Source organism: Phalacrocorax carbo, chromosome 1 (genome assembly GCF_963921805.1).
Source record: "Phalacrocorax carbo chromosome 1, bPhaCar2.1, whole genome shotgun sequence".
Lineage (NCBI taxonomy): Eukaryota > Metazoa > Chordata > Aves > Suliformes > Phalacrocoracidae > Phalacrocorax > Phalacrocorax carbo.
The window spans coordinates 32,036,052-32,055,616 of record NC_087513.1 but is presented as its reverse complement, the minus strand read 5'-3'; the positions used below and the strand labels follow the sequence as shown (position 1 = coordinate 32,055,616).

Here is a 19,565-nt window from a genome sequence, read left to right as displayed (position 1 = left end):
AAACGGGAGTTATTTCATCACCTGTAATACCTACTCTTACAGATTAACCTCGAGATCCACATCCAGACCCAGTCCTCTCATTGCACTGGGCACCCACATTATGAGAACGTTACTATATTCATACAGGAAGCTTTAAGGCTTCAAACATCACTGGGCTACCAAATTGCAGTTTTTAATATATGCTTTATGAAGAAGGAATCTATACATTCAGACTTAACTGTGCAATAAACTAGCCCCTACAGTGTTCAGCTCAGATATTCTCTCCTCAGTACAAAGATTACATGATCTCCCTGTTCTGTTAAATATATACAAAAATGTTTGAAATATTACATTAATTATGGCTCTCCTCTTGTGAGTAATCAGTCAGTCTGGTCACAGTACTCCTGAGAATGCAACTGCTGAAGAGGAGCTCCTAGCGAGTACGGGAAATCTTTATGTCTCTGCACAGACTATTTTGACCCCATAAAATGCATGTTTTATAAACATGAAACAATACAGAAGCAGAACTGTTTCCTCTTTGTCTTGGTGACAAGCAATGGATGGCGGTGCCAATATTTCTAACCGATCTCTAACATGTACAGTGCTCTAATTCTAATGGTGCTAATGGTGCTAATGGTTCTAATTCTAATACAGTGCTTCATTCTAATGGTGGGTCTGATCCACTTTGCTGCACGAGAAATGACTGATAAAGATTTTTTAATAAATTAGCATAAGAAATTCTATAAAGCATAGCATGACCTACAGTTACCTCTTTATACAAATATTTCATGCAATTTGTTTAGAAAGGTTCACCCTTGCTTCATAATCATGCTGATAGGGATGCTATTGGGTCAACTACATATAATTTATGATGTATTCTGCGCTATGCCGAGTCCCAGTAGAGGCCTTATTTGGCTACCTATTAATGCAGTCCTCCTATACACCAAATTTGTAACGATTTCAGAATGAACCACTTCTGTTACTGAAGGAGAGGCTGAGAAGTTCCTTTAAATTCTTGAAATAAACGTCCTGTGCTCATTACTTCGTAAGGCTATCTCAGAACTACAATTTCTTTTCAGACACTAGAAAAACAAACACTCTAGAACTGTCACAAGTAACTTATCAGTGCACACTTGAGCAAGGGATTCCGCTTGGACTGGCTAATGGAAAAATTCTTAACGTACAGAAAATGAAAATTAATTTGTATTTATATTATTGAATGACACAAATATTAAAATTTCCAGTACTGCTGTCATTGACAGTTTAAAAAAAATCAGAAGGTACATTAGCTATATTTGTACTTCTACTACACCAGTCGCAAAGAGAACACTTTATACGGAAATCACATGACATGAAGTAAAAAGAAAAAATATGAAGTTTGAAAGTTTACCAAAAAGCTTCCTTTTCAGCAAAACTGTTCTCCCAGACAATATTTTTTCTTTTTTCCTAAAAATTAGCAACACTATATTCCGCTGTTTGCATACACACAAGTGTAATGCTAGATGCTTCTGAGAGCTATCAATACTATTACTGTTATAAGCTAAACATTTAGTGATATATTTTACATTATTTTACCCTACATTAGCCTTGTTTGTTCTTGACATTTCTTTAGAATGAATGGTTGGCTGAAGCAGACTGCTAGGTGATTATCTTAAATTATTAACTCATCCCAGCAAGTCATTAATTCACAGAAAATGATCAGCTGCTCTGAAGTCATTACTGAATGCACGGTTTTCTGTCAGATACGGAAAAGGTGCTCTTACACTGTACTGATGAAGAGTTGCTAAATATTAGCAGGCATCATGAAAGAATGTTTGTGAGGCATAGGCAAGGTTCAAGAATACACAAAAGAAATCCCAAACAAACAAAAACTAACCAGAAAAGCCCTATGGATCGGAATAAAATCCTTCTGGATTCAGTTGACACTAGGGGGCTCAAGTCTTAGAAGGTTTGTCCTTTCTGACAACATTTAACTTAGGAAGCATATAATATCTCTATTTGCTATGATGGGATGTGTCAGACTAAGGAGAAAGCTCTAGTAATTACACAGAGGAATCACATTACTATAAAGCCTCCCCAAGTGAGCAAGAAATCCCAGATCCAGAGATATCCTAATCCTTGCGAAAGATGACCATGTTAGATTTTCGAAATTTCAGAATTCTTTACATTTAATTTCCCAAGCTAACAATGTAAATATTCTTAAGACTCAATATATGTTTACATCAATGATCTGACTGTTTTTAACGTTACTTATTGATATTAGCTTTGCTAACTAACTGGTCTGTGCTTTTAGCTGGCAGTTTACTAAGGAATAGTAAAATGACAGGAAATTCAAAATGCTTTGAGAAAAATACAGAAGAGTACGAAGACTGGTAGTGATCCTCAAGGAATCCAGGTGACCCACATTATTGGATATATCACTGATAAATGCTACTTAAAGCCCGCTGGTCATTCATGTTTTTAAAACTGCACAATAATCAGAATGTTGTAAGCTAACGCTACAGCCAACTTCTAAAACTGTGTTACACACTGCAAAAAATTTCTTTTTATCTTTTATATTGTAATTTCCAACTGAAATTGGATTTCCCACAAAACCCCTTTTATAAAACTATGTAAGCTATTTTAATTTCTTAATACAATTTTCATCTGTTTGTTGACTCAAATATTAGATTTCATTTCACTGCAACTGAAACAAAGCAGGCCCATAATTAAAGGATTTGATCTTAAAATGCATAAAATTTAAGAAAATGAACTAATTATTGGAGATAATTGGCATGAAGGGTTCAGAATCTGGGTAGGAGCTACCTAGTATTTGTATTCAGATTGGCAGGTGGGGGAGAGGGGAGAAAGAACTGAAGGAAAAGTTCTGCATTTTCATGAGTGCTTGAAATTGATTTGCCTAAATGGTGAAATACAAGGTGGGTTTATCAAAGGCAGACAGAAACTCAAACAGAAATTTTTAGATTAAGAAAATCTGGATTTATAAGGCACCTTATGTACCAGACTACTGGAAGTGATGAAAGAGACTACAATGTTAAAAGAACTGGCTGGTCAGATGGGCCAACGGTCTATACTGGACGGGGAACTCTCTGGCTGGGACTGTTTTCTCTCAGAGTTATGCTACGGCCGGTTTGGGGCTCATCCTCTTATTATTTTCTCAGAGGCATGCAGCTGCTAATGAAATCTGTTACTATAAAGTTAGAGGCTTTGCAAATACAAAAAACCTTACTGTAAATACAGAAAGACTCTTAAGGTCTAAGGAAATCGAAAGGAGATGACACACAGCCAAGCAAAGTGCTCATAAACACAAAGCTATGCTCTTCAGAACTAAGTTGGAATCAGACCAACCATGACAGAGATCTGAGTAGAACACTATCACAGAATGATTTAACAACCTATATATAAAGTAGCTGTTGAAAAACAACTGTAATTCTAAGTTGTACCTTCCTCTGAAATAGGAAATTCATGACAGTTAAGACATCATCTAGAATACAGTGTTCCAGCCTGATCAAATTAACTCCTCTGAATTTTGCTTCCAATTTAGTAATACTAATTTTGAATCTGGTGTACCATTCAAGTTTGCACAATATGTCTTGGGTCATGCCAAAACATGCTGAATAGTCCAGTTTCAAGAAAGATTACTCAAGCTGCAACAGGTGCAATGAGGGACGATTAGGATGATCAACAGAACACAGAGCCTATTTTGCAAAATTGAGACAGACCGGCATATTTAGTCTAACAAAATAAAAAAGCGTATGAGTGCTTTCTACATTCACATTGAAAGGGTAAATACTACAAGAAGAAGAGTTAATTGAACTAGAGAACATTACTGGCACAAGGACAATTTGTATCCATTAGCTACGAATAGACTTAAATCAGAATTTTTCTAGCCATGAGAAAAATGAAGAAATATCTTCTTGAAATAACCTTCTACAAGGTTAACAACAGCAAAGACAGCTTTACATGTATGTGAACTACAGTCATACATGCAGCTGGCGACCATGACAGAGGACTGATTTTGACCCGAGGGAAACTCTTTCGTTCTATACTCCCTTATCTTTTTTTCCTAAGTAAATGCCAGCTGAAATAATTGTAAATGCTGCAGCAAAAGATCTAAAATATATCTGCTACTGAAAACAGCAGTGGAAATATAGTCCCAGTAAAAGAAACATTGCAAGGTAAAGAACCTTTGAAGAGATTGCCAACCGATTTGGGATTTGCAAAATTAACACTATAGATTAATTCTTGTATTGGAAGGGAAGTGCACTACAGGAAACGGGGCTTAGACATTGTGCCCTATCCGCTCACAGGAATGCACTGGGCATTGAACTAATTGACTCGATGCACATTTTGCATACACGGTGAAAATTATCCCTATCACAGTACTAAAGGCCAGTATCCATGACAAGAGGAGGGCAATTTCCTGAACTGCAATACAGAAGGCAAATTAGAGGCTGGGTGGAGGCTGACAAAGCACAAAGGGATTGTTTGCATTAAGCACCAGACCACTAGGTATCATAAACAAGCCTTGCTTAAGGGAAGAGGTAACAGCATATCAATAGACCCACTACATCCTTCAGCTTTTATTTGCAATGACTATCACAAGGCTATTTCATATGGAAATACGGCCCCATTCAAGTCAGTATTAGATAGATATACAACCTGGGAAAATAAAAATTACAAGCAATCAAGAGAAATTGATAAACAGTAAATTGTTTATAAATAATTGCTTAACAATAGATTGGTAACAGTAAATTGTTCTTTTGATCTAAGAAACGGTGGCGGGTAACATCAGAACTTGAGAGAAGCAACCTAGATTGCCTGTACAGAGATTACTGAATTGACACAGTTCTTAATTTTTCCACTATACCAGCCTCCTCTGATTTTACAAGATTCGTTTTATAGCAAATATTAGCTGGTAAACAGTGTCACTAAAGATATATGGGCTCAGAAATCTAAGCAAAAAACTAGTTAAATGTAATACAGCTCATCTGGGAGTAAGGTTTGTGTTCTTTTAAATAAGCATTCTGAAAATCACATTAGCAAAACAGCACTCCTAATTACTGGAGATGAAAATTTTAATGCATCCAAGTTAAATGCCTAAACAAAATATACTCTCAATTTCATCTCACTAAACAAATCTTCCAATAACACCTCACTTAGCAAGTCCCTGCAGGGACTCTTGCAAGCAGTCTGCTCTGCAAAATACTACTGGTGCAGTAACCACAGCAATTTCATGAAGGCTGGTAAGCTGCATCATGCTCATCCACCTTAAGAGCTCCTAACCAAACCTTGAGAATCTGTAAGAGAAAAAGAAATGCACGTATCCATGTAGCTAACACATTCCAGTAAACTCCCCTCTTCCTTAAACAGTAGGCGACATTGCCTCCAAGGCTGTAGGAAAATGTGTATGGCAACAAGTAGGCAGAGAAACAAAGAAATATTTGCTTCTATCATTGTGAGAACAAGATACACCTATTAAAGGGCAGTCTGTGTAAGCTCTGGTGCATACTGATCACCGTGGCATATCCTAAGAATGGAAAGAACTTCAATGTGACCTATATTCTATGTCTTCTTAGAGCCTGGGAAGCACCCTTGAATCTAATTTTAAAAGCTACCGTGTAAAAACCAATTAGGGTAGGACCCACTAAGCGAATCACTTTTGAACGCCTCTCCTGTAGCAAGCTACAAAGATGAAATGGCTTTACAGATTTACTCCCTAATAAAAGGAAGGGGAAAGTTTGAAAAATATAAATAAACCGTATATTATCTTTTTTAAATGAAGATGGGACTTGACATTTTAGTTACGTCATATTATTGTACTCTACATATTTTTCATGTCTAGGTTGTATTCCCACCACACATCCTGTTACACCTGCATAACTAAAGCACCACTAACAGATTAGCTGCCAGTTTAAGTGCTTTAGTGTCTCATCTTGCTCAAAGGAAATACGATTATTTGAACACCACTATAAGTCAACACCAGCATTTTAATAAATGCCATTGTAATGCAGCAATGAAATCATAGGAAGCTATCAAGAAAAAGGTGATCAAGTCCTTTGTATTAAATTAAGCATATTTTATTTTGAGAAAAACCTGTGGTTTTGTTAGACTCACCACCACCACACATGCACACACAACCCGCCCTGGCCTTTTAATTAATCCTTTGGGACAAATTTAGCTTTTACTGTAAAACCTAGTAAAGGAAGTGTGCATAATGATTTTGTTAAATTGCTCTTTTAATTAATTGGCAATTTCCTCAGCATACTGTACCGTCTACTGATGTGACATTGAGTACCCCAAATGTTTTTCACGCTACAGAAAAAAAAAAAAAAAGAGGAATACATCTAAGAAGAAACACCCCTCTCTGGGAAGTAGGAAAAAAAAATAACTGGTTGTAACAGGACTGGGGTGAGGTTGAGAGACCCTCAGTGCTTCATAAATAGATTTTAATACAAAAAAGCTGACATATGTGACAATACAGCTTCTATATTGTAACACCATGACTTGGTCTCTCTTGACTTGCACAGTTCCTGGAGAAGCATGTTACAGGGATTAAATCCCTTTGAATGTTAATGTGTTCCTCTTTTGAGCCACAAAGAATATTAATCCTCCTCCTCTCATCTACCAACAGCTGCACTGTTTTTTCCTACTTGACAGAGCAGAACCAGATAGCATGGCATGATTGACCTGAATGTAAATATTGCTATTTGGTTTTGAACTGCTTAGTTTTTGCAGAAATTTAACAAACCTGGCATCAGCTTATCTGCAGCACAAATAAGAATAAATGTTCAGGCACCTAGAAACCTCTTTCTAAACAATTATGTCAGAAGAATTATAAAAATAATTTGTTACCTTACTAATAAACACGCTTTACAATCCCCTTGAAGATTTACAGTGACTAGTACAGGAAGTCAGACCGGAACGTTCCCAGAGAAAGGGCATGCACGTGTGTACACAAATACACATGCATATTTAAATATATTTGTATTATGGAAAAGTGACGGTTAAAGCAAACAGCCATAGGTCAGTTCAGGCATGATTCCAGCATATACACCTAGAGTCATGCATACAATCTGTAGATATTAATCTCATCCCTACACATAAAACTCATTCAGCTACTTCATACAGTTTGCAAAAGGACTCCAATTTCAACAAAAGCTAGATAACATAAGACAAGAATATGCAGGCTAACCATAAAACAAATCCACATTTCCATTATCAAAATAAATATTTTCACACATTTTTAAAGTCCTAAGTCAGATCAACTGCCAGAGTGCTTTTCATTCAGATTTAAATGTACAACTGACTGATAAGCCAATACAAAACCTGGTCTCCATATATAATCCTTTAGAATCCCAAAGTTCAAAGCCTGGAAACAAAACCCATTGTATTTACTATTTTGAATTTTCACAGACATTTTACAATCATTTTCACATTTTGACTGTCTCTATTATTTGAATTATTTAGAAATATCCACACTGCAGAAGCAGATTATGTAGACGTTAATAAGAAACTAGCATGTTTTAGAAATAATCTCTTTTTTGAAGAGATTATACTGATTATAGTCCTTTGAGGATTTTTTTAATGATTGGTAACTTCTATTAATTAATATTTCTGACACTGGACTACAATATTGAAGCCTTTGACATAAATTATTATTTACAATGAATGCGTACTGTGCTGATGCACTTTACAGAAGTCATGTTACTACTGACAATGCCTAACAATGTTATGCTTCATTTATTTCTGTAGCGATAAGACAGAAAAGAGCAAGTCTTTCCATATAAACTACAAATGTCAGTATCATAGGTGACCTGGTCAATGAACTTGACACAACAATTGCAGTGCACTTTTAGAATAAAGACACTTAACAAAAATGTACTATTTCATATTTATGATACGAGCTATAACTAAGGACTAAGAGTATTAACATACTTCAAAAATAATCACAAAGCTATTTTAAACAGGAATATAAATGCATTTGGGATTCTATTTTTTAAAAAACATATTTACACATATGTATTCTTGTCAATTCATCATGGATACTTTAATAGATAAAACTCTTGATTACCTTGGATTTCCCACTGCGGTACCATTACACCCAAGAGCTTACGGGTAACAGTCTGCTACAGGCACGGAGGCTCTGGCCCCAGGGTTAAAACAAGGTAATTCAAGGTATCTTGAGTGTGAGTGGTGGATCAATAATCCAAGACAGAAATCTGCATGAACAGTTACGTAGCATTTGCCATGTAGCACCTTGCTAGCCGGCTGTCCATAAAAATCCCAAGCACATCCCACAGAAAATAGATAATTACGGAAATAGAGATATGATAAGAAAAATGTAATCTAGGGAAAGAAAAGCATGAAAGCATGAAAGACACAAAAGATGACTAGTTTTGGATTCTAAAAGAATTCAGAAGTGTTTAAATATCATGTCTGGGTAGAAGAGAGATTTTCAGATGATATGAAAGTTTAAGTCAGAATATTCAGCATCTAGTTCTCCTACAATAAACAGTTTAATACTGAAAACATATTTAGTTCTTTATGACCCATAAAGGTGAACCACATCCTAAGCCCTTGCTTTCCAGTAATTAAAATACGTCAAACAGAAAAGAACGGTGAGTTTATAAAACAGTGTTGGTACAATCATATGGAAGGGTTTTGTCCAAAGAGTCTGGAGTAAAGAAAAATGAACTAGACTTCATTCTAGCTCTGTGTGTCTGAGAGTACTGGATCTGATCGCTATTAACACTAATCATACATTCTCTAGTCTGGTAAATTGGATTTAGAAATGAATATAGATGAAATTAATATCCATCTTACTGCATTTCACACAAGTCTAGCAATTCAGAAACTATGTTAAGACAAATAGTTGTCTAAGTACTATGTAGAAGTTAAATATCATATTGTTTGTTCAGCTATTCTTCATATAGAAGCACAGACAGACTTTGATGTACTCTCAATTCAAGGAAAGAGGGGGTGGAAAGGTGAGAAGAGGAAGAAGAGTGTTTCACATAGCTTAGCACTGACCCATTCAAGCAGTTAAGGAGCAGCTTGGAACAGCTCCAAAGCCTAAAGCAACTCCCTTTCCAGTTTTGCTTGGCCAGATGGAATATAGCCACATTTCAGGACTTCAAGCAGTCCTTAGGCTTGTTAGTCCATTTTTAGCTTTAAAAAACCCCCAAAACTTATTTGCTTATTTCAGGTAGTATTTGATTAAAACGTTTTGGGGATAATGAGATGTACCATACTGGGGAGGCTGGGGAGTGGGTAGAGAAGGGAGGGGGAAAAAAAAGACCCTAAGGAAAAAGAAGAAACAGAATAAAAGAACTCTCAGAATCTGGCTAATGAAGTAGCACCACGATGCCCTCCATGGGAACCCTTCCCCTTCACCCCCCAACTTATGTAGAGCTTTTATGTAGCTGAATACGATTATTCCATCTCCTTATAAACATTAATTTAAAATATGGAAGTGTGCTGGGTTTTTTCCAGATTAAATTGTAGCTGTTTCTCTGTGTAAGTGCTTCTGTTCATTACCTCTTCATCTAATGAAGTTTTCACTATTTCATCTTATACTCCTTATTTATCTGGAAGTCTTTAAACTTCAGTATCACTTATGCACATTACAAGGCCAATGAGATTACACAGCCTTTTAACAGACACCGTGAGAAGTTCTGTATGTGATCTAGGTATATCTTATTACTCAAAATATGGTATTATTGCTTTCTCGTAGTTAAAACTAACCATATGAATGAGTATGACAGAAATGTAATAGATGCTTTCTTTAAGTGATAGCATGCTATGCTGTCTTTATTGAAGATCTCTAGTTCAGTCTCCCTTTGAAGACCTTTCTGCCACAGATCTGCAGCAGATATTTTTAAAAATAAATACTAATAGTTTTAAATTAATATGTACTATAAAAAGGATTCTTTTACAACTCAGAGAGCTGCTGAACAAGATAGGGGCATTAAAGGACAAGAACACAACAATTAAAAAACTACTAAAGAAATTAATTTGCCTTCCTCTTTACTAACCAGGGTCACCAACAAAAGCTAAAATACAATAAAACAGCATATGCTGTTGATAAGGAAACATTGCTTTATCCTCCAGGGAATTTCTTTTGCAGTTGTCGTCTGAGTTTAATCTTACTGCCGTGACACCTCTTATTCTTTTTACTAGCTCAGAACCAGGGTAGAGCTTAATAAGCTATCAGTGGAAAGAATTAAAAGTAAACCATAAACTGAAAATATGCACTAATAAAAGGAACACTGAAATGCCTAACTTGATTTTCTCACACTTTATAATATTGTTAGATTTTAAGTCATACCATCTGTTTAGTGAAATAATGCTCAGTGAAATACCAGTTGTAAGCAGGAAGTCAGAAGCAATTCACAACTCATATAGGGTTTCCTTCCAGGGAGAGAAGAAAGGAACAGAAGAGCAGAGGAGCTTAAGTTTGTGTTGAGAAGACCAAGAGTTTTAAGCCTATACCTCTTCTAGTTCTAGAAGGGCTATGCAAGCTAAAAGTTCCCTTTCTTACCCCTATCTGTCCTAGATTTCCCTTCTCCTACCAACTTATTTGCTTAGTTCTGATTCAGAAATTCAGACAACTTTTTTCTCAGGTATAACATTGAAAAATATTTACTAAAGGAGATTTCAGCTTACCTGATGAAGATCGTTGCCCAAAATATATTCCTGAAAGTAACCCGGTGCAGCAGATGATGCTCTAATGGCCTGCCACAGTTTGTACTGACAACCTCCAATATAATGAGACTTTACGCCAGGAAAGTGATTGTAGTTTCTAAAAACAAACGCTTTCAGTGGTGTTCCTCTGTTCACAATGGTGCTTACTGCAGCTACCTAGTGAGTTAGGAGGAACCAAAATAGTTACATGTGATGATTTTGATGCTGCTGCTAATAATAGTTATAATAATAATTACAACTTCCCACAATATGAAACTCAATTTATATATTGAATGCATCTCTGGAATTCTACTTGGTTCATTATTTGTTCTCTTTTTTAAAATGCCTATCTAAATTTTAAAAAGTGAAAGTAAACAAACCAACCAACCCCAACAACAAACCAAAAACAAACTCCCTAAAGAAAGTGCTATTTTTAACCTGAAATTGTTTCAATGACTATTGTTTCCACCAATATCTATCCACCAATTGGAACAAAAAGCTGATGTCAGCGATATGATTTTAAAATATTTTGCCTTTATGAATAGTAGTTCATTCCCAAAAGTCTGCAGCCAGCAATGCAACAATGCTATTACATACAAATGTTAGAAATGTCAATCAAATTCTTTCTCCAGGAAAATGATTACTCAATATTGTAACCTGAGTTGCAGGAAGAATCTCTCCCAAAGGAAAAACCAAAAGAATCAAACATAAATCTTGCAAGGCTTTTTTGTAAGGAGACTGAAATGTCATTTACAAAGAGTCACATACGTAAGTGTATGTAAAAAGCCAAAATAGTATTTCCATAAAACAAAATGTATGACTGGGAAAAAAAAAACCAAAACACATCTTACAGATATAATCACACGAGATGAGAGTAGATATAGTATATGGGTGAGTGTTCAGAATATGTAAGACCTTTTAGTGGTGATGCACCCAGCCTGGCTGGCACTGTTCAGAACAATAGTCTTACGGTAGCAGACAAGTGAGCATTCAACTCTATTTTATTTACTATTTTACAGAGTAGAGTGTTTTTGGGAAACATTCCTCAACAGCACTAGCAGCTGACACAGTGATATCACTGTATTAATTTCCATTCTTCAGCTACCTTAGCTGAATTATTTAATACACAGGAATTCTGTCCTTATAAAAAAAGAAAACCAGAGAAGTATAACTGTTATGTGACAATGCAAAAACAAAATACATGGGTGATTTGTAGTCCATCATTTGAGGGAGGAAATGTTTCCTGGTTTTGTCAAAAGAAAGGTTTGGTTCTAAGCACTGCTAGAAGCAGTAAGAAAACAAACTTTGGAAAATTGAATAGAAAACTTATCAAACTGATGCTTGAATTTATTTTTGGTAATACCCATATACACTTCCATTTCATGATGCAGTCTAAGTTGTGAAGTGCTGCACATCTCCTGGAAAAATCCATCTCGCCATGAATTTAATGGCAGCAGAGCACACAGCTGCGTGTTTTGATTTTGCTGTGCCTTGTAAAGAGTGCCACCATTGCCAGCACTACGAAGTTATTACTAGGAATAGCTAGTTTCAACTCTATTTATATTCACATTTTATTACTGAAGAACATGGAAGGAAGCCAAAGATCCCAGTTCAAAGATAACTTTCAAGTCAACATAGGATGGCTTCTCTCTCAGAAAGCAACATACCACTCCAGCCTTTTCATGTCCTTGTTTTAGACATGGACGAGGAATGCAGTCAGCCGAGCACATGTTTCTATGTTTAGAAAAATGTGAATATCTTCCATTTAACAGTAAAGCATTGAATATAGTGCTACGACACCAAACCACCTGTTAATTACAGATTGTTCTGAAATACGTGCTATTATATTTCTCTTCTTTCTTCACACCCTATCCTTCACCAAAAATAAAATACCCATGCTTTCTCATCTTTCACTCCTGTGCTGCTGCTGTATATAACACCCCTCCAATTAATTGGTGCCCTTCAGATCACACAGGAAGAGTAGAGATCTTGGGGCCTATGAATGTGACTGGAGAAAGTCTGGTAATCCAAAAAAAGTGAGGAGAAACCCTGTTCTCTCACTACACAATAACAGATCACAGCTGACATGACAGGATCTCCAGGTACTAGAATTCTCTTACACGAAAAAACAAACTTTGCACAACTTCAAGAAGTTGACTTAATATTTCTCTGTTTATAACCCTTTTAACATCTCTGAAACATATTCTAACTGAAGTATTAAATAAAAATATGAGAAATTGCTGCAGAAATTTAAGAATTTAATGAATTTTTCTCCTTCAAAAGCATGGGTTATCTCATATGGAAGCTTGGAGAGCATATCAACACTCATGCTGTTTACCCGATATTCTTCTAGGTGTAGTACTCTTACTCAGAACTCTTAAATACTAACTGTGTATTCCACAAGCACTTTTTATCTTTGAAAACCTCTACTTACCTTCGGACATTTGGAATTTCTTGCAGTTTCGATCATAAGATTTGAGCCCATTTTTTCTCTGCAAGTAAGTGTAAAAAATTGAAAATGCTTCATCGGTTTAGCATGAACAAGACATACATTTTAATTATCCTTATTTCTGAGAACTTTGCATTTAAAAGAAGCAATGCTTGGATTTCACTTTAACAATTGCATTTCTGCAGTTTACTTCAATGGACCAACATTTCAAACCTTCAAGGCTGTTGGAAATAAGTCTGAAGAGTGACTGAGGTCTTGATTCAGTTACTCATTTCAACACATACTTAACCATAAATCAGAAAAATCATAATCTTAATCATAAAAAACTTATGAGAACAAAAGCTGAGGAAAGAAAGACAAAATTCTACATGAAGAAAGTTAAAACATCTGCATGTAATCTTCCGTAAGAATAGTTCAGTATGCATTTAACATCCATTTTTCAGGAGGAATTTTTTCCATATGCATACATTTTTATAAATCTGACAGTGAAAAATGGTCAGCATTGTAATTTATCATCACATCAGCATTAGGGTCAGTATTCTAATTGCTAACTAGAATGTAGCCCTCCTGCCTAGTGCAGGAGACTGGAAGATACGAGCATACTAGCCAATAACCTCATATCAGCATCTATTTCAACTTCAATTTGCTTACAGTAAAGGTATAAATACAACTCTACAGAGTGGGTGCTCATCCATAACGATTCCAAACAGGCTTTCATTTAAATTAGCAAGTTTTCTTCCTCCCCTTGAACACAGCCCATACAAACACAGGTGGTGCATCTACCTTATTCTGCAAAGATGGTTTTCAGTATTGTCATACTTTTTAAGTAAGGTGATTCCATGTGCTGTTAAGAGATCATCCATCTATAGCTTGCACTAGCGTGACAGTAGGTAGTAGCACTTGCACTGTTAAAAACAACAACTTTATCAATCTAGTCAGGTCAGAAGACAAAAGAAGCTTTAAATGCTGCAATAGCAGTAGTCCTCAATGTAGACAGCAAACTATTTGGAGGTAGGACAATTTACTGTTCCACTAGTGGATATCTGTGCTTGAAGGATGGCTGTGTACACGTCCTTGACAGGGAGGAAGGAAGGGGGACAGAACGTATAGTCCTATGATCAAAGACTGCTGCTGACACAATTCTTAGACCAATAGCACTGGGTTTTTTTGTTTTGGCTTGGGTTTGTTTTTTTTTTTTTTAAAAAAAGCATTAATTCCAGTCTCTCAGACACCAGCCACAAGAACAGTGCCATCTGCACTCACTAACTGATTACAGAAGACGAAGGCACACAGAACCATGAAGTGGGAACATTCAGAAATAAAAGATGAGACTGACAGAGGTGAGATATGAAAGACATCTACTGATTTGCATCACTTTAATCTACTACTTCCTAAACATCTGTATTACATATTTTTTCCCAAACCCTGAATGCAAAGATTAGAAAAAAAACCTGCATATGCAATATCAACTGCTTAATTACAGAACCGTTAAACTGAATAATTATTTTCTCACATATTGTTTCTTACGAAGGCCAGGAACTGACACTTCAGAGTAGGTACAAGAAATCCCTGAAACTACTATGCAACTTTAGACATTAAGGTCTAAAGATAAAAGTTTAATATCACCTCCAAATCTATTTTAGTTTTGTTGCTAGCATTAATACCTTAATTGCATATTATATGTCTTTGTCAAGCCTCACTGTTCAATTATTCTCTTTACTGACATCACAACACTGTTAATTCCAGTCTAGTCACATCCTGTGTTAAAGGAGAAAGTCTCCTAATTTCAATTTTATTGAATAGGCCCTTGTTATTGAAGAAAAGATGAGAACAGTAATGCTCAAGATATCTTACTATCTCAAATTACCACTTTACCTTGTTTGCTTTTTTTTTAATGCTAGAGTCCTGCTTCCTTTGTGTGAGTTGTCTTTAGGTCACTGGCTACTTTTCACCAATCTTGCAACAGAAACAGTCTCTAAAATGGGGCAACTGGGACTGTAAATAGTATTTTAAATGGAAACCATATTATGGATTAATATAACTGCATTATAATACTTTCTGTGTTTTTAATCCCAACCATCACAAACTGAATCATCTTGTTTGACCACAAACATACAGATGTTTCATTAAACCGTCCATAACAAAACACAAATCGCTTTTGATATTAAATTTAGCTTAAATCCTGTAAGCTTTTTACATTTTTCCACTCAAGGGTTACTTTACACATAATTTCATTTGCCATCCTATTTTTCCACTTATCTGCTTTGTGTCTGTTTGTGACCTATGTCCTCTAGACATGACCTACCTAAACAACTACTCTCGCTTACAAATATTGCTCTTTCATTGCTTCGAGTCACTAATATTGCAACTTATTTCAATAATGCTATGAAGAACATATTGCCAACCATGCTTGAAGAAACATTCTCAGGGACTACAGCCAGGGTGCAATCAGATAGTCTGGAGAAAGAGCATTCAATTCAAAAGGGAAAACTGTAACTTTTACCCCCATCTAACCACCACAACAAAATTACCAGGAAACTACGACATCTTTACCAAACCTAGAGGAGAGACTTTCATTGTGTGTTCCATAAAGATGCAGAACATCTCACTGATCGTGCTGCAAAATCTGTTAAGTATGTCTGGAGTGACTAAACTGGTACAGAACGTGTTGCCCGCCTAGTCACTGGAGAGCAGTCTCAATTTATACTTCAATTTGCGTAACAAATACTAAAAAGTAATATTACTTGTAATCCCAAACACATGCATTATCCATTTTCCTACCAACAGAGAATATGTAACTTTTACCCTACCCTCTATACGGTGCTTGACTGCTTCTCAAGAGTACAAATTCCCAGTATGGGATTTTAGTTAGCTTGTGAAAACCCCTAGCTGCTCACCAAATTTCTCCAGTGGTTTCTCAAGACAGTATGAAAGAAGAAAATTGTGTATGTAAACATCAGTCAAAAAAAACCCCAGAACACTTGGAACTATAAGCCAGGATCATCCTACAAATGCAATTCAATATAGCGTTACATAGACTGATGCACAGTAAGCATAATTTTCTGCACAAAGTAATAAAAGTAACTGATTAAAACCAGTCCTCAAACTGCAATTCAAGGAATACATAAGAAGAGTTAAAATTAACATATATGCAAGACAAAAATCAATTCCCTACAGCACTCAGAATAAAAAGCTAGTTAACCAAAATTAGTTGTCATTTTCTGAAATGGAATTTATAACATGCCTCATGAATGCATGCAACATTAGCCTAGTGCAATTATTTTCAGCAAAAATACTTTCTGACAGAAAATAATCAATATTGTGGCAGGGCTAAATGTATATTGCATGCCTGTATACTGTAAATGGATACTCTCCGTTTCAAGCAAGGCTGACAAGTCTACTACCATTTAAACAACAAAGACCCACCCAGCACAGGTAAGGCTTTTGAATTTAAAACAAAACATGAAGCAGTTTTCCCTACAGGAAAGCCTACTGTTTGAATAAAATGTTGTGTAGGCATAGCATCTCCATTCAACATTGCAGAATTAGGTCAACAAAAAGTCTTTGTTGATTGGTAAATCTAATTATTATTTAACCTGTGGATAATATAATAATTGCCTGGCTTCTGTCTATTGCACAGGAGTAGAGTGCTTTACCTCCCTGATGAACACATCTTTGCTGTAACTGCAAAGAATAATAACATTTTAATTAAAGGCATGTAAAACACTTTCACATGAAGTAATTCTGATTTTCACAAGATTTCTTTTAGCTGGGCGGGGGGGGAGGGGGGGGGAGGAGGGAGAAAAGACAGAAGGCAGAGAAAAATCTTTTATACAAAAAAAACCCCAGAGGAACTCCAGATCATAAAGAAAACTTTATGACATTCATTTGGTGAACACATTTATTCCTAAAGTTATGCAAAAGCACAGAGAAGTGGTGCTTGGAAGCCTCTCCACTTCAGCAAAGTGAGATGCTTAAAACTCAGGCAGCACAGGTATTCCCACTATAATGTCTGGGAAGAACTTTTTCAATCCCATAAAACACATTATTCATGTTCCCAAAGGAACTTGTCACTATGTATCCAAAGAAGCTTGTTACCATTTTACATTTGCTCTCAGAGAAGGATGTTTCAGTTCTTCCCATGGCAGTGCCAGCTTACACTGTTTGGGAAACTATGATATTAGTTTGCTAAAAATTATAAACAATGGAACCATCAACACAAATACAGATAAATAAAACTCAGTAATAAAACTTGTAATAAATATTAATAATTTCTTCCAGTGACTTTTCCCGAATAGCCATTAATGCATTTGTATACGTATCTATGAACAAATACCATTTCACTGGCAACTCTGACACAGCAGACATTTTTTTCACTGCAATCCTCACAGCTCATTTCCCTTTTCAAAGAAAGGGACAATGGACAAAACCCTTCAATATAGTAGCTAAGATTAAAATCCCTACTCCAGCACATTATTTCGTTTCTCCCCATCTCTCCTATAAGAAAAAAGGCACAGCAGGTAGCTAGTAAAATTTGTAGCAGATCTATAATGAGTCAGATCAAGCAGAGCTGGCAAGCATACAGGAATATAATCAGAAATCAGTGCACTAAAGCTTACTTTACTCCCCAGAAACAGCAATTATTACATTGAAAGATTTCAATGTTTTGGTAAATATGAAAACAGCTATTTCAAAAGAATGAGAGTATATGCTAATCCTTTCTGGTTGTTTTAAGAATTTGCTTACCAGTGAAACAACAACAAAACCAAAGGCTGTCAGACGTTATGCTAATTATTTTTCACCTGATCCTTTTTTTACTTACTTGAGCATTTTCTCCCAGATATCACTGTCATAAAAGGCGTGGCTCCAACCCATTTTGACTGTTCCAACAATGACATTCTGCTTAAAAACATCTGATCCTAACTTGTGATACAGTTCTTCACAATCATCCAGCGGGATATGGAACAACCCCAACATGAAAGCTAATATAGCTCCTGAAAAAGAAATATTTTGAAATGCAAAATATAGCCTGGAGTAAGATCATAAAGATGGATTACCATTTAACACAGTTCATAGGTTAGCAGAATGCCTATCTTGAAAAGGGAAGATCAACTGACATTTGTATCACTAAATTCCTGTTCAAAGATCACAAACTACCTTTGAAAGGACACGTACAAGATTGGAGGAGTCTACATTCAAAAACAGAACTATGAGAAGCTGACAAATGGCATTATTTCATATGACAGATGTCATCCCTGCAAACATGTATATGGTAAGAAGCAAATTAAATTCAATTCTTTTTTGGGAAAGAGAAATCTATGCTGTGTATTAAAAATATATTTGGAGCATTACTTGCTCTATGACAAACTCTGAGTCAGTAAAGAATTCCAGGAAAATTCTGTAAAAAGAAGGGAATTTTGACTAGTTTGGAATACATTTGGTTGCAACCATTTATAATTAGTCATTCATACATACTGCCATCTAGTGTGTGCCTAAAAAAAATTATGACCTACCCTTGTAGGAGCAAAACAATGGTATCCAGCAAGCATGGTTGCAGAACACCATTAAGATGACTGTGGAAAAAATACACTGAATACATCACTACAATTCTTAGATATATTAAACTGAAAGGGACATATACAACCTTTAAATCTAACTGCGCAACACTGAGGACATGTAATAAAGCATTAAGGATAATTAGGACACGTGATTTTTCCAATTTGGAAACGAATGCAATACATTTGAATAAAAATAATTTAAAAAGGAGTAAATTCTTGAAATAGAGTAAGAATAAAACAAAATGCAGAAAGAACTACATAAAGAAAGTTACAGATGGCTTTAAAGGAAATATAACTTCCAATATTCCTTTGCTCTCACAGATCCCACCACCATGACAGCTGATTGTCAGTGAATTGATGGCCTCAATTTTATAAAATGTAGCACACATGCTTAATATAACCTGCTTGACCCATCAAAGGTTCATCAAGAGAAACTTACTTATTGAACTGCCAAATCACCAAATGCCTGCATTCAACACAGACTGAACACCCAGCAGCAGCAGAGAAACACCATTTTCCTGAGTCATGCAAATCCTCTGCTATCTTCTTTTCCTCTTAACTCTCCAGCACCAATTCTATAACATCATGCATTTGCTATTTTGGTGAACAGTTTCAAACCCAAAGAGGCAAAATTCATACCAAATGCAAACTCATTTTCACTTCACCTCCTGAAAAATGGCACCAAAAACTGCAGTCCACATCAGCACATAAGTGACAGTAGATAACATCAATTATACATTAAAGGGCTTTGCTGAAACCTGCTGCATGGTAACAGGACACAGGAGACTAAGGTAAAAATCAAAGATGTAGTGCAGGCTCTATCAGATGGTCCAGTGAAAAAAGTTTCTGATGTTTCCATCACATGCTGCTCTGTATCACAGACTCCTACAACA

At 35.8% G+C, this 19,565-nt stretch overlaps 1 protein-coding gene across 6 annotated transcripts in view; it reads right to left on the bottom strand.

Annotated features, from left to right (window-relative positions):
• PNPLA8 (patatin like phospholipase domain containing 8) overlaps nucleotides 1-19,565 on the bottom strand; it is a 40,463-nt gene that overhangs the window by 10,420 nt on the left and 10,478 nt on the right. For 4 of the 6 annotated variants that reach the window (XM_064447610.1, XM_064447585.1, XM_064447602.1 and 1 more), the window contains exons 6-8: nucleotides 17,937-18,108; nucleotides 13,100-13,157; nucleotides 10,648-10,842 (exon numbers count right to left, since the gene is read on the bottom strand). In XM_064447610.1, coding sequence (XP_064303680.1) covers nucleotides 10,648-10,842; nucleotides 13,100-13,157; nucleotides 17,937-18,108 — 425 coding nt within the window. Of the gene's footprint in view, nucleotides 1-679; nucleotides 8,202-10,647; nucleotides 10,843-13,099; nucleotides 13,158-17,936; nucleotides 18,109-19,565 lie in introns of those variants that run through there. The other 2 variants (XR_010372265.1, XM_064447621.1) reach the window with 2 other exon arrangements.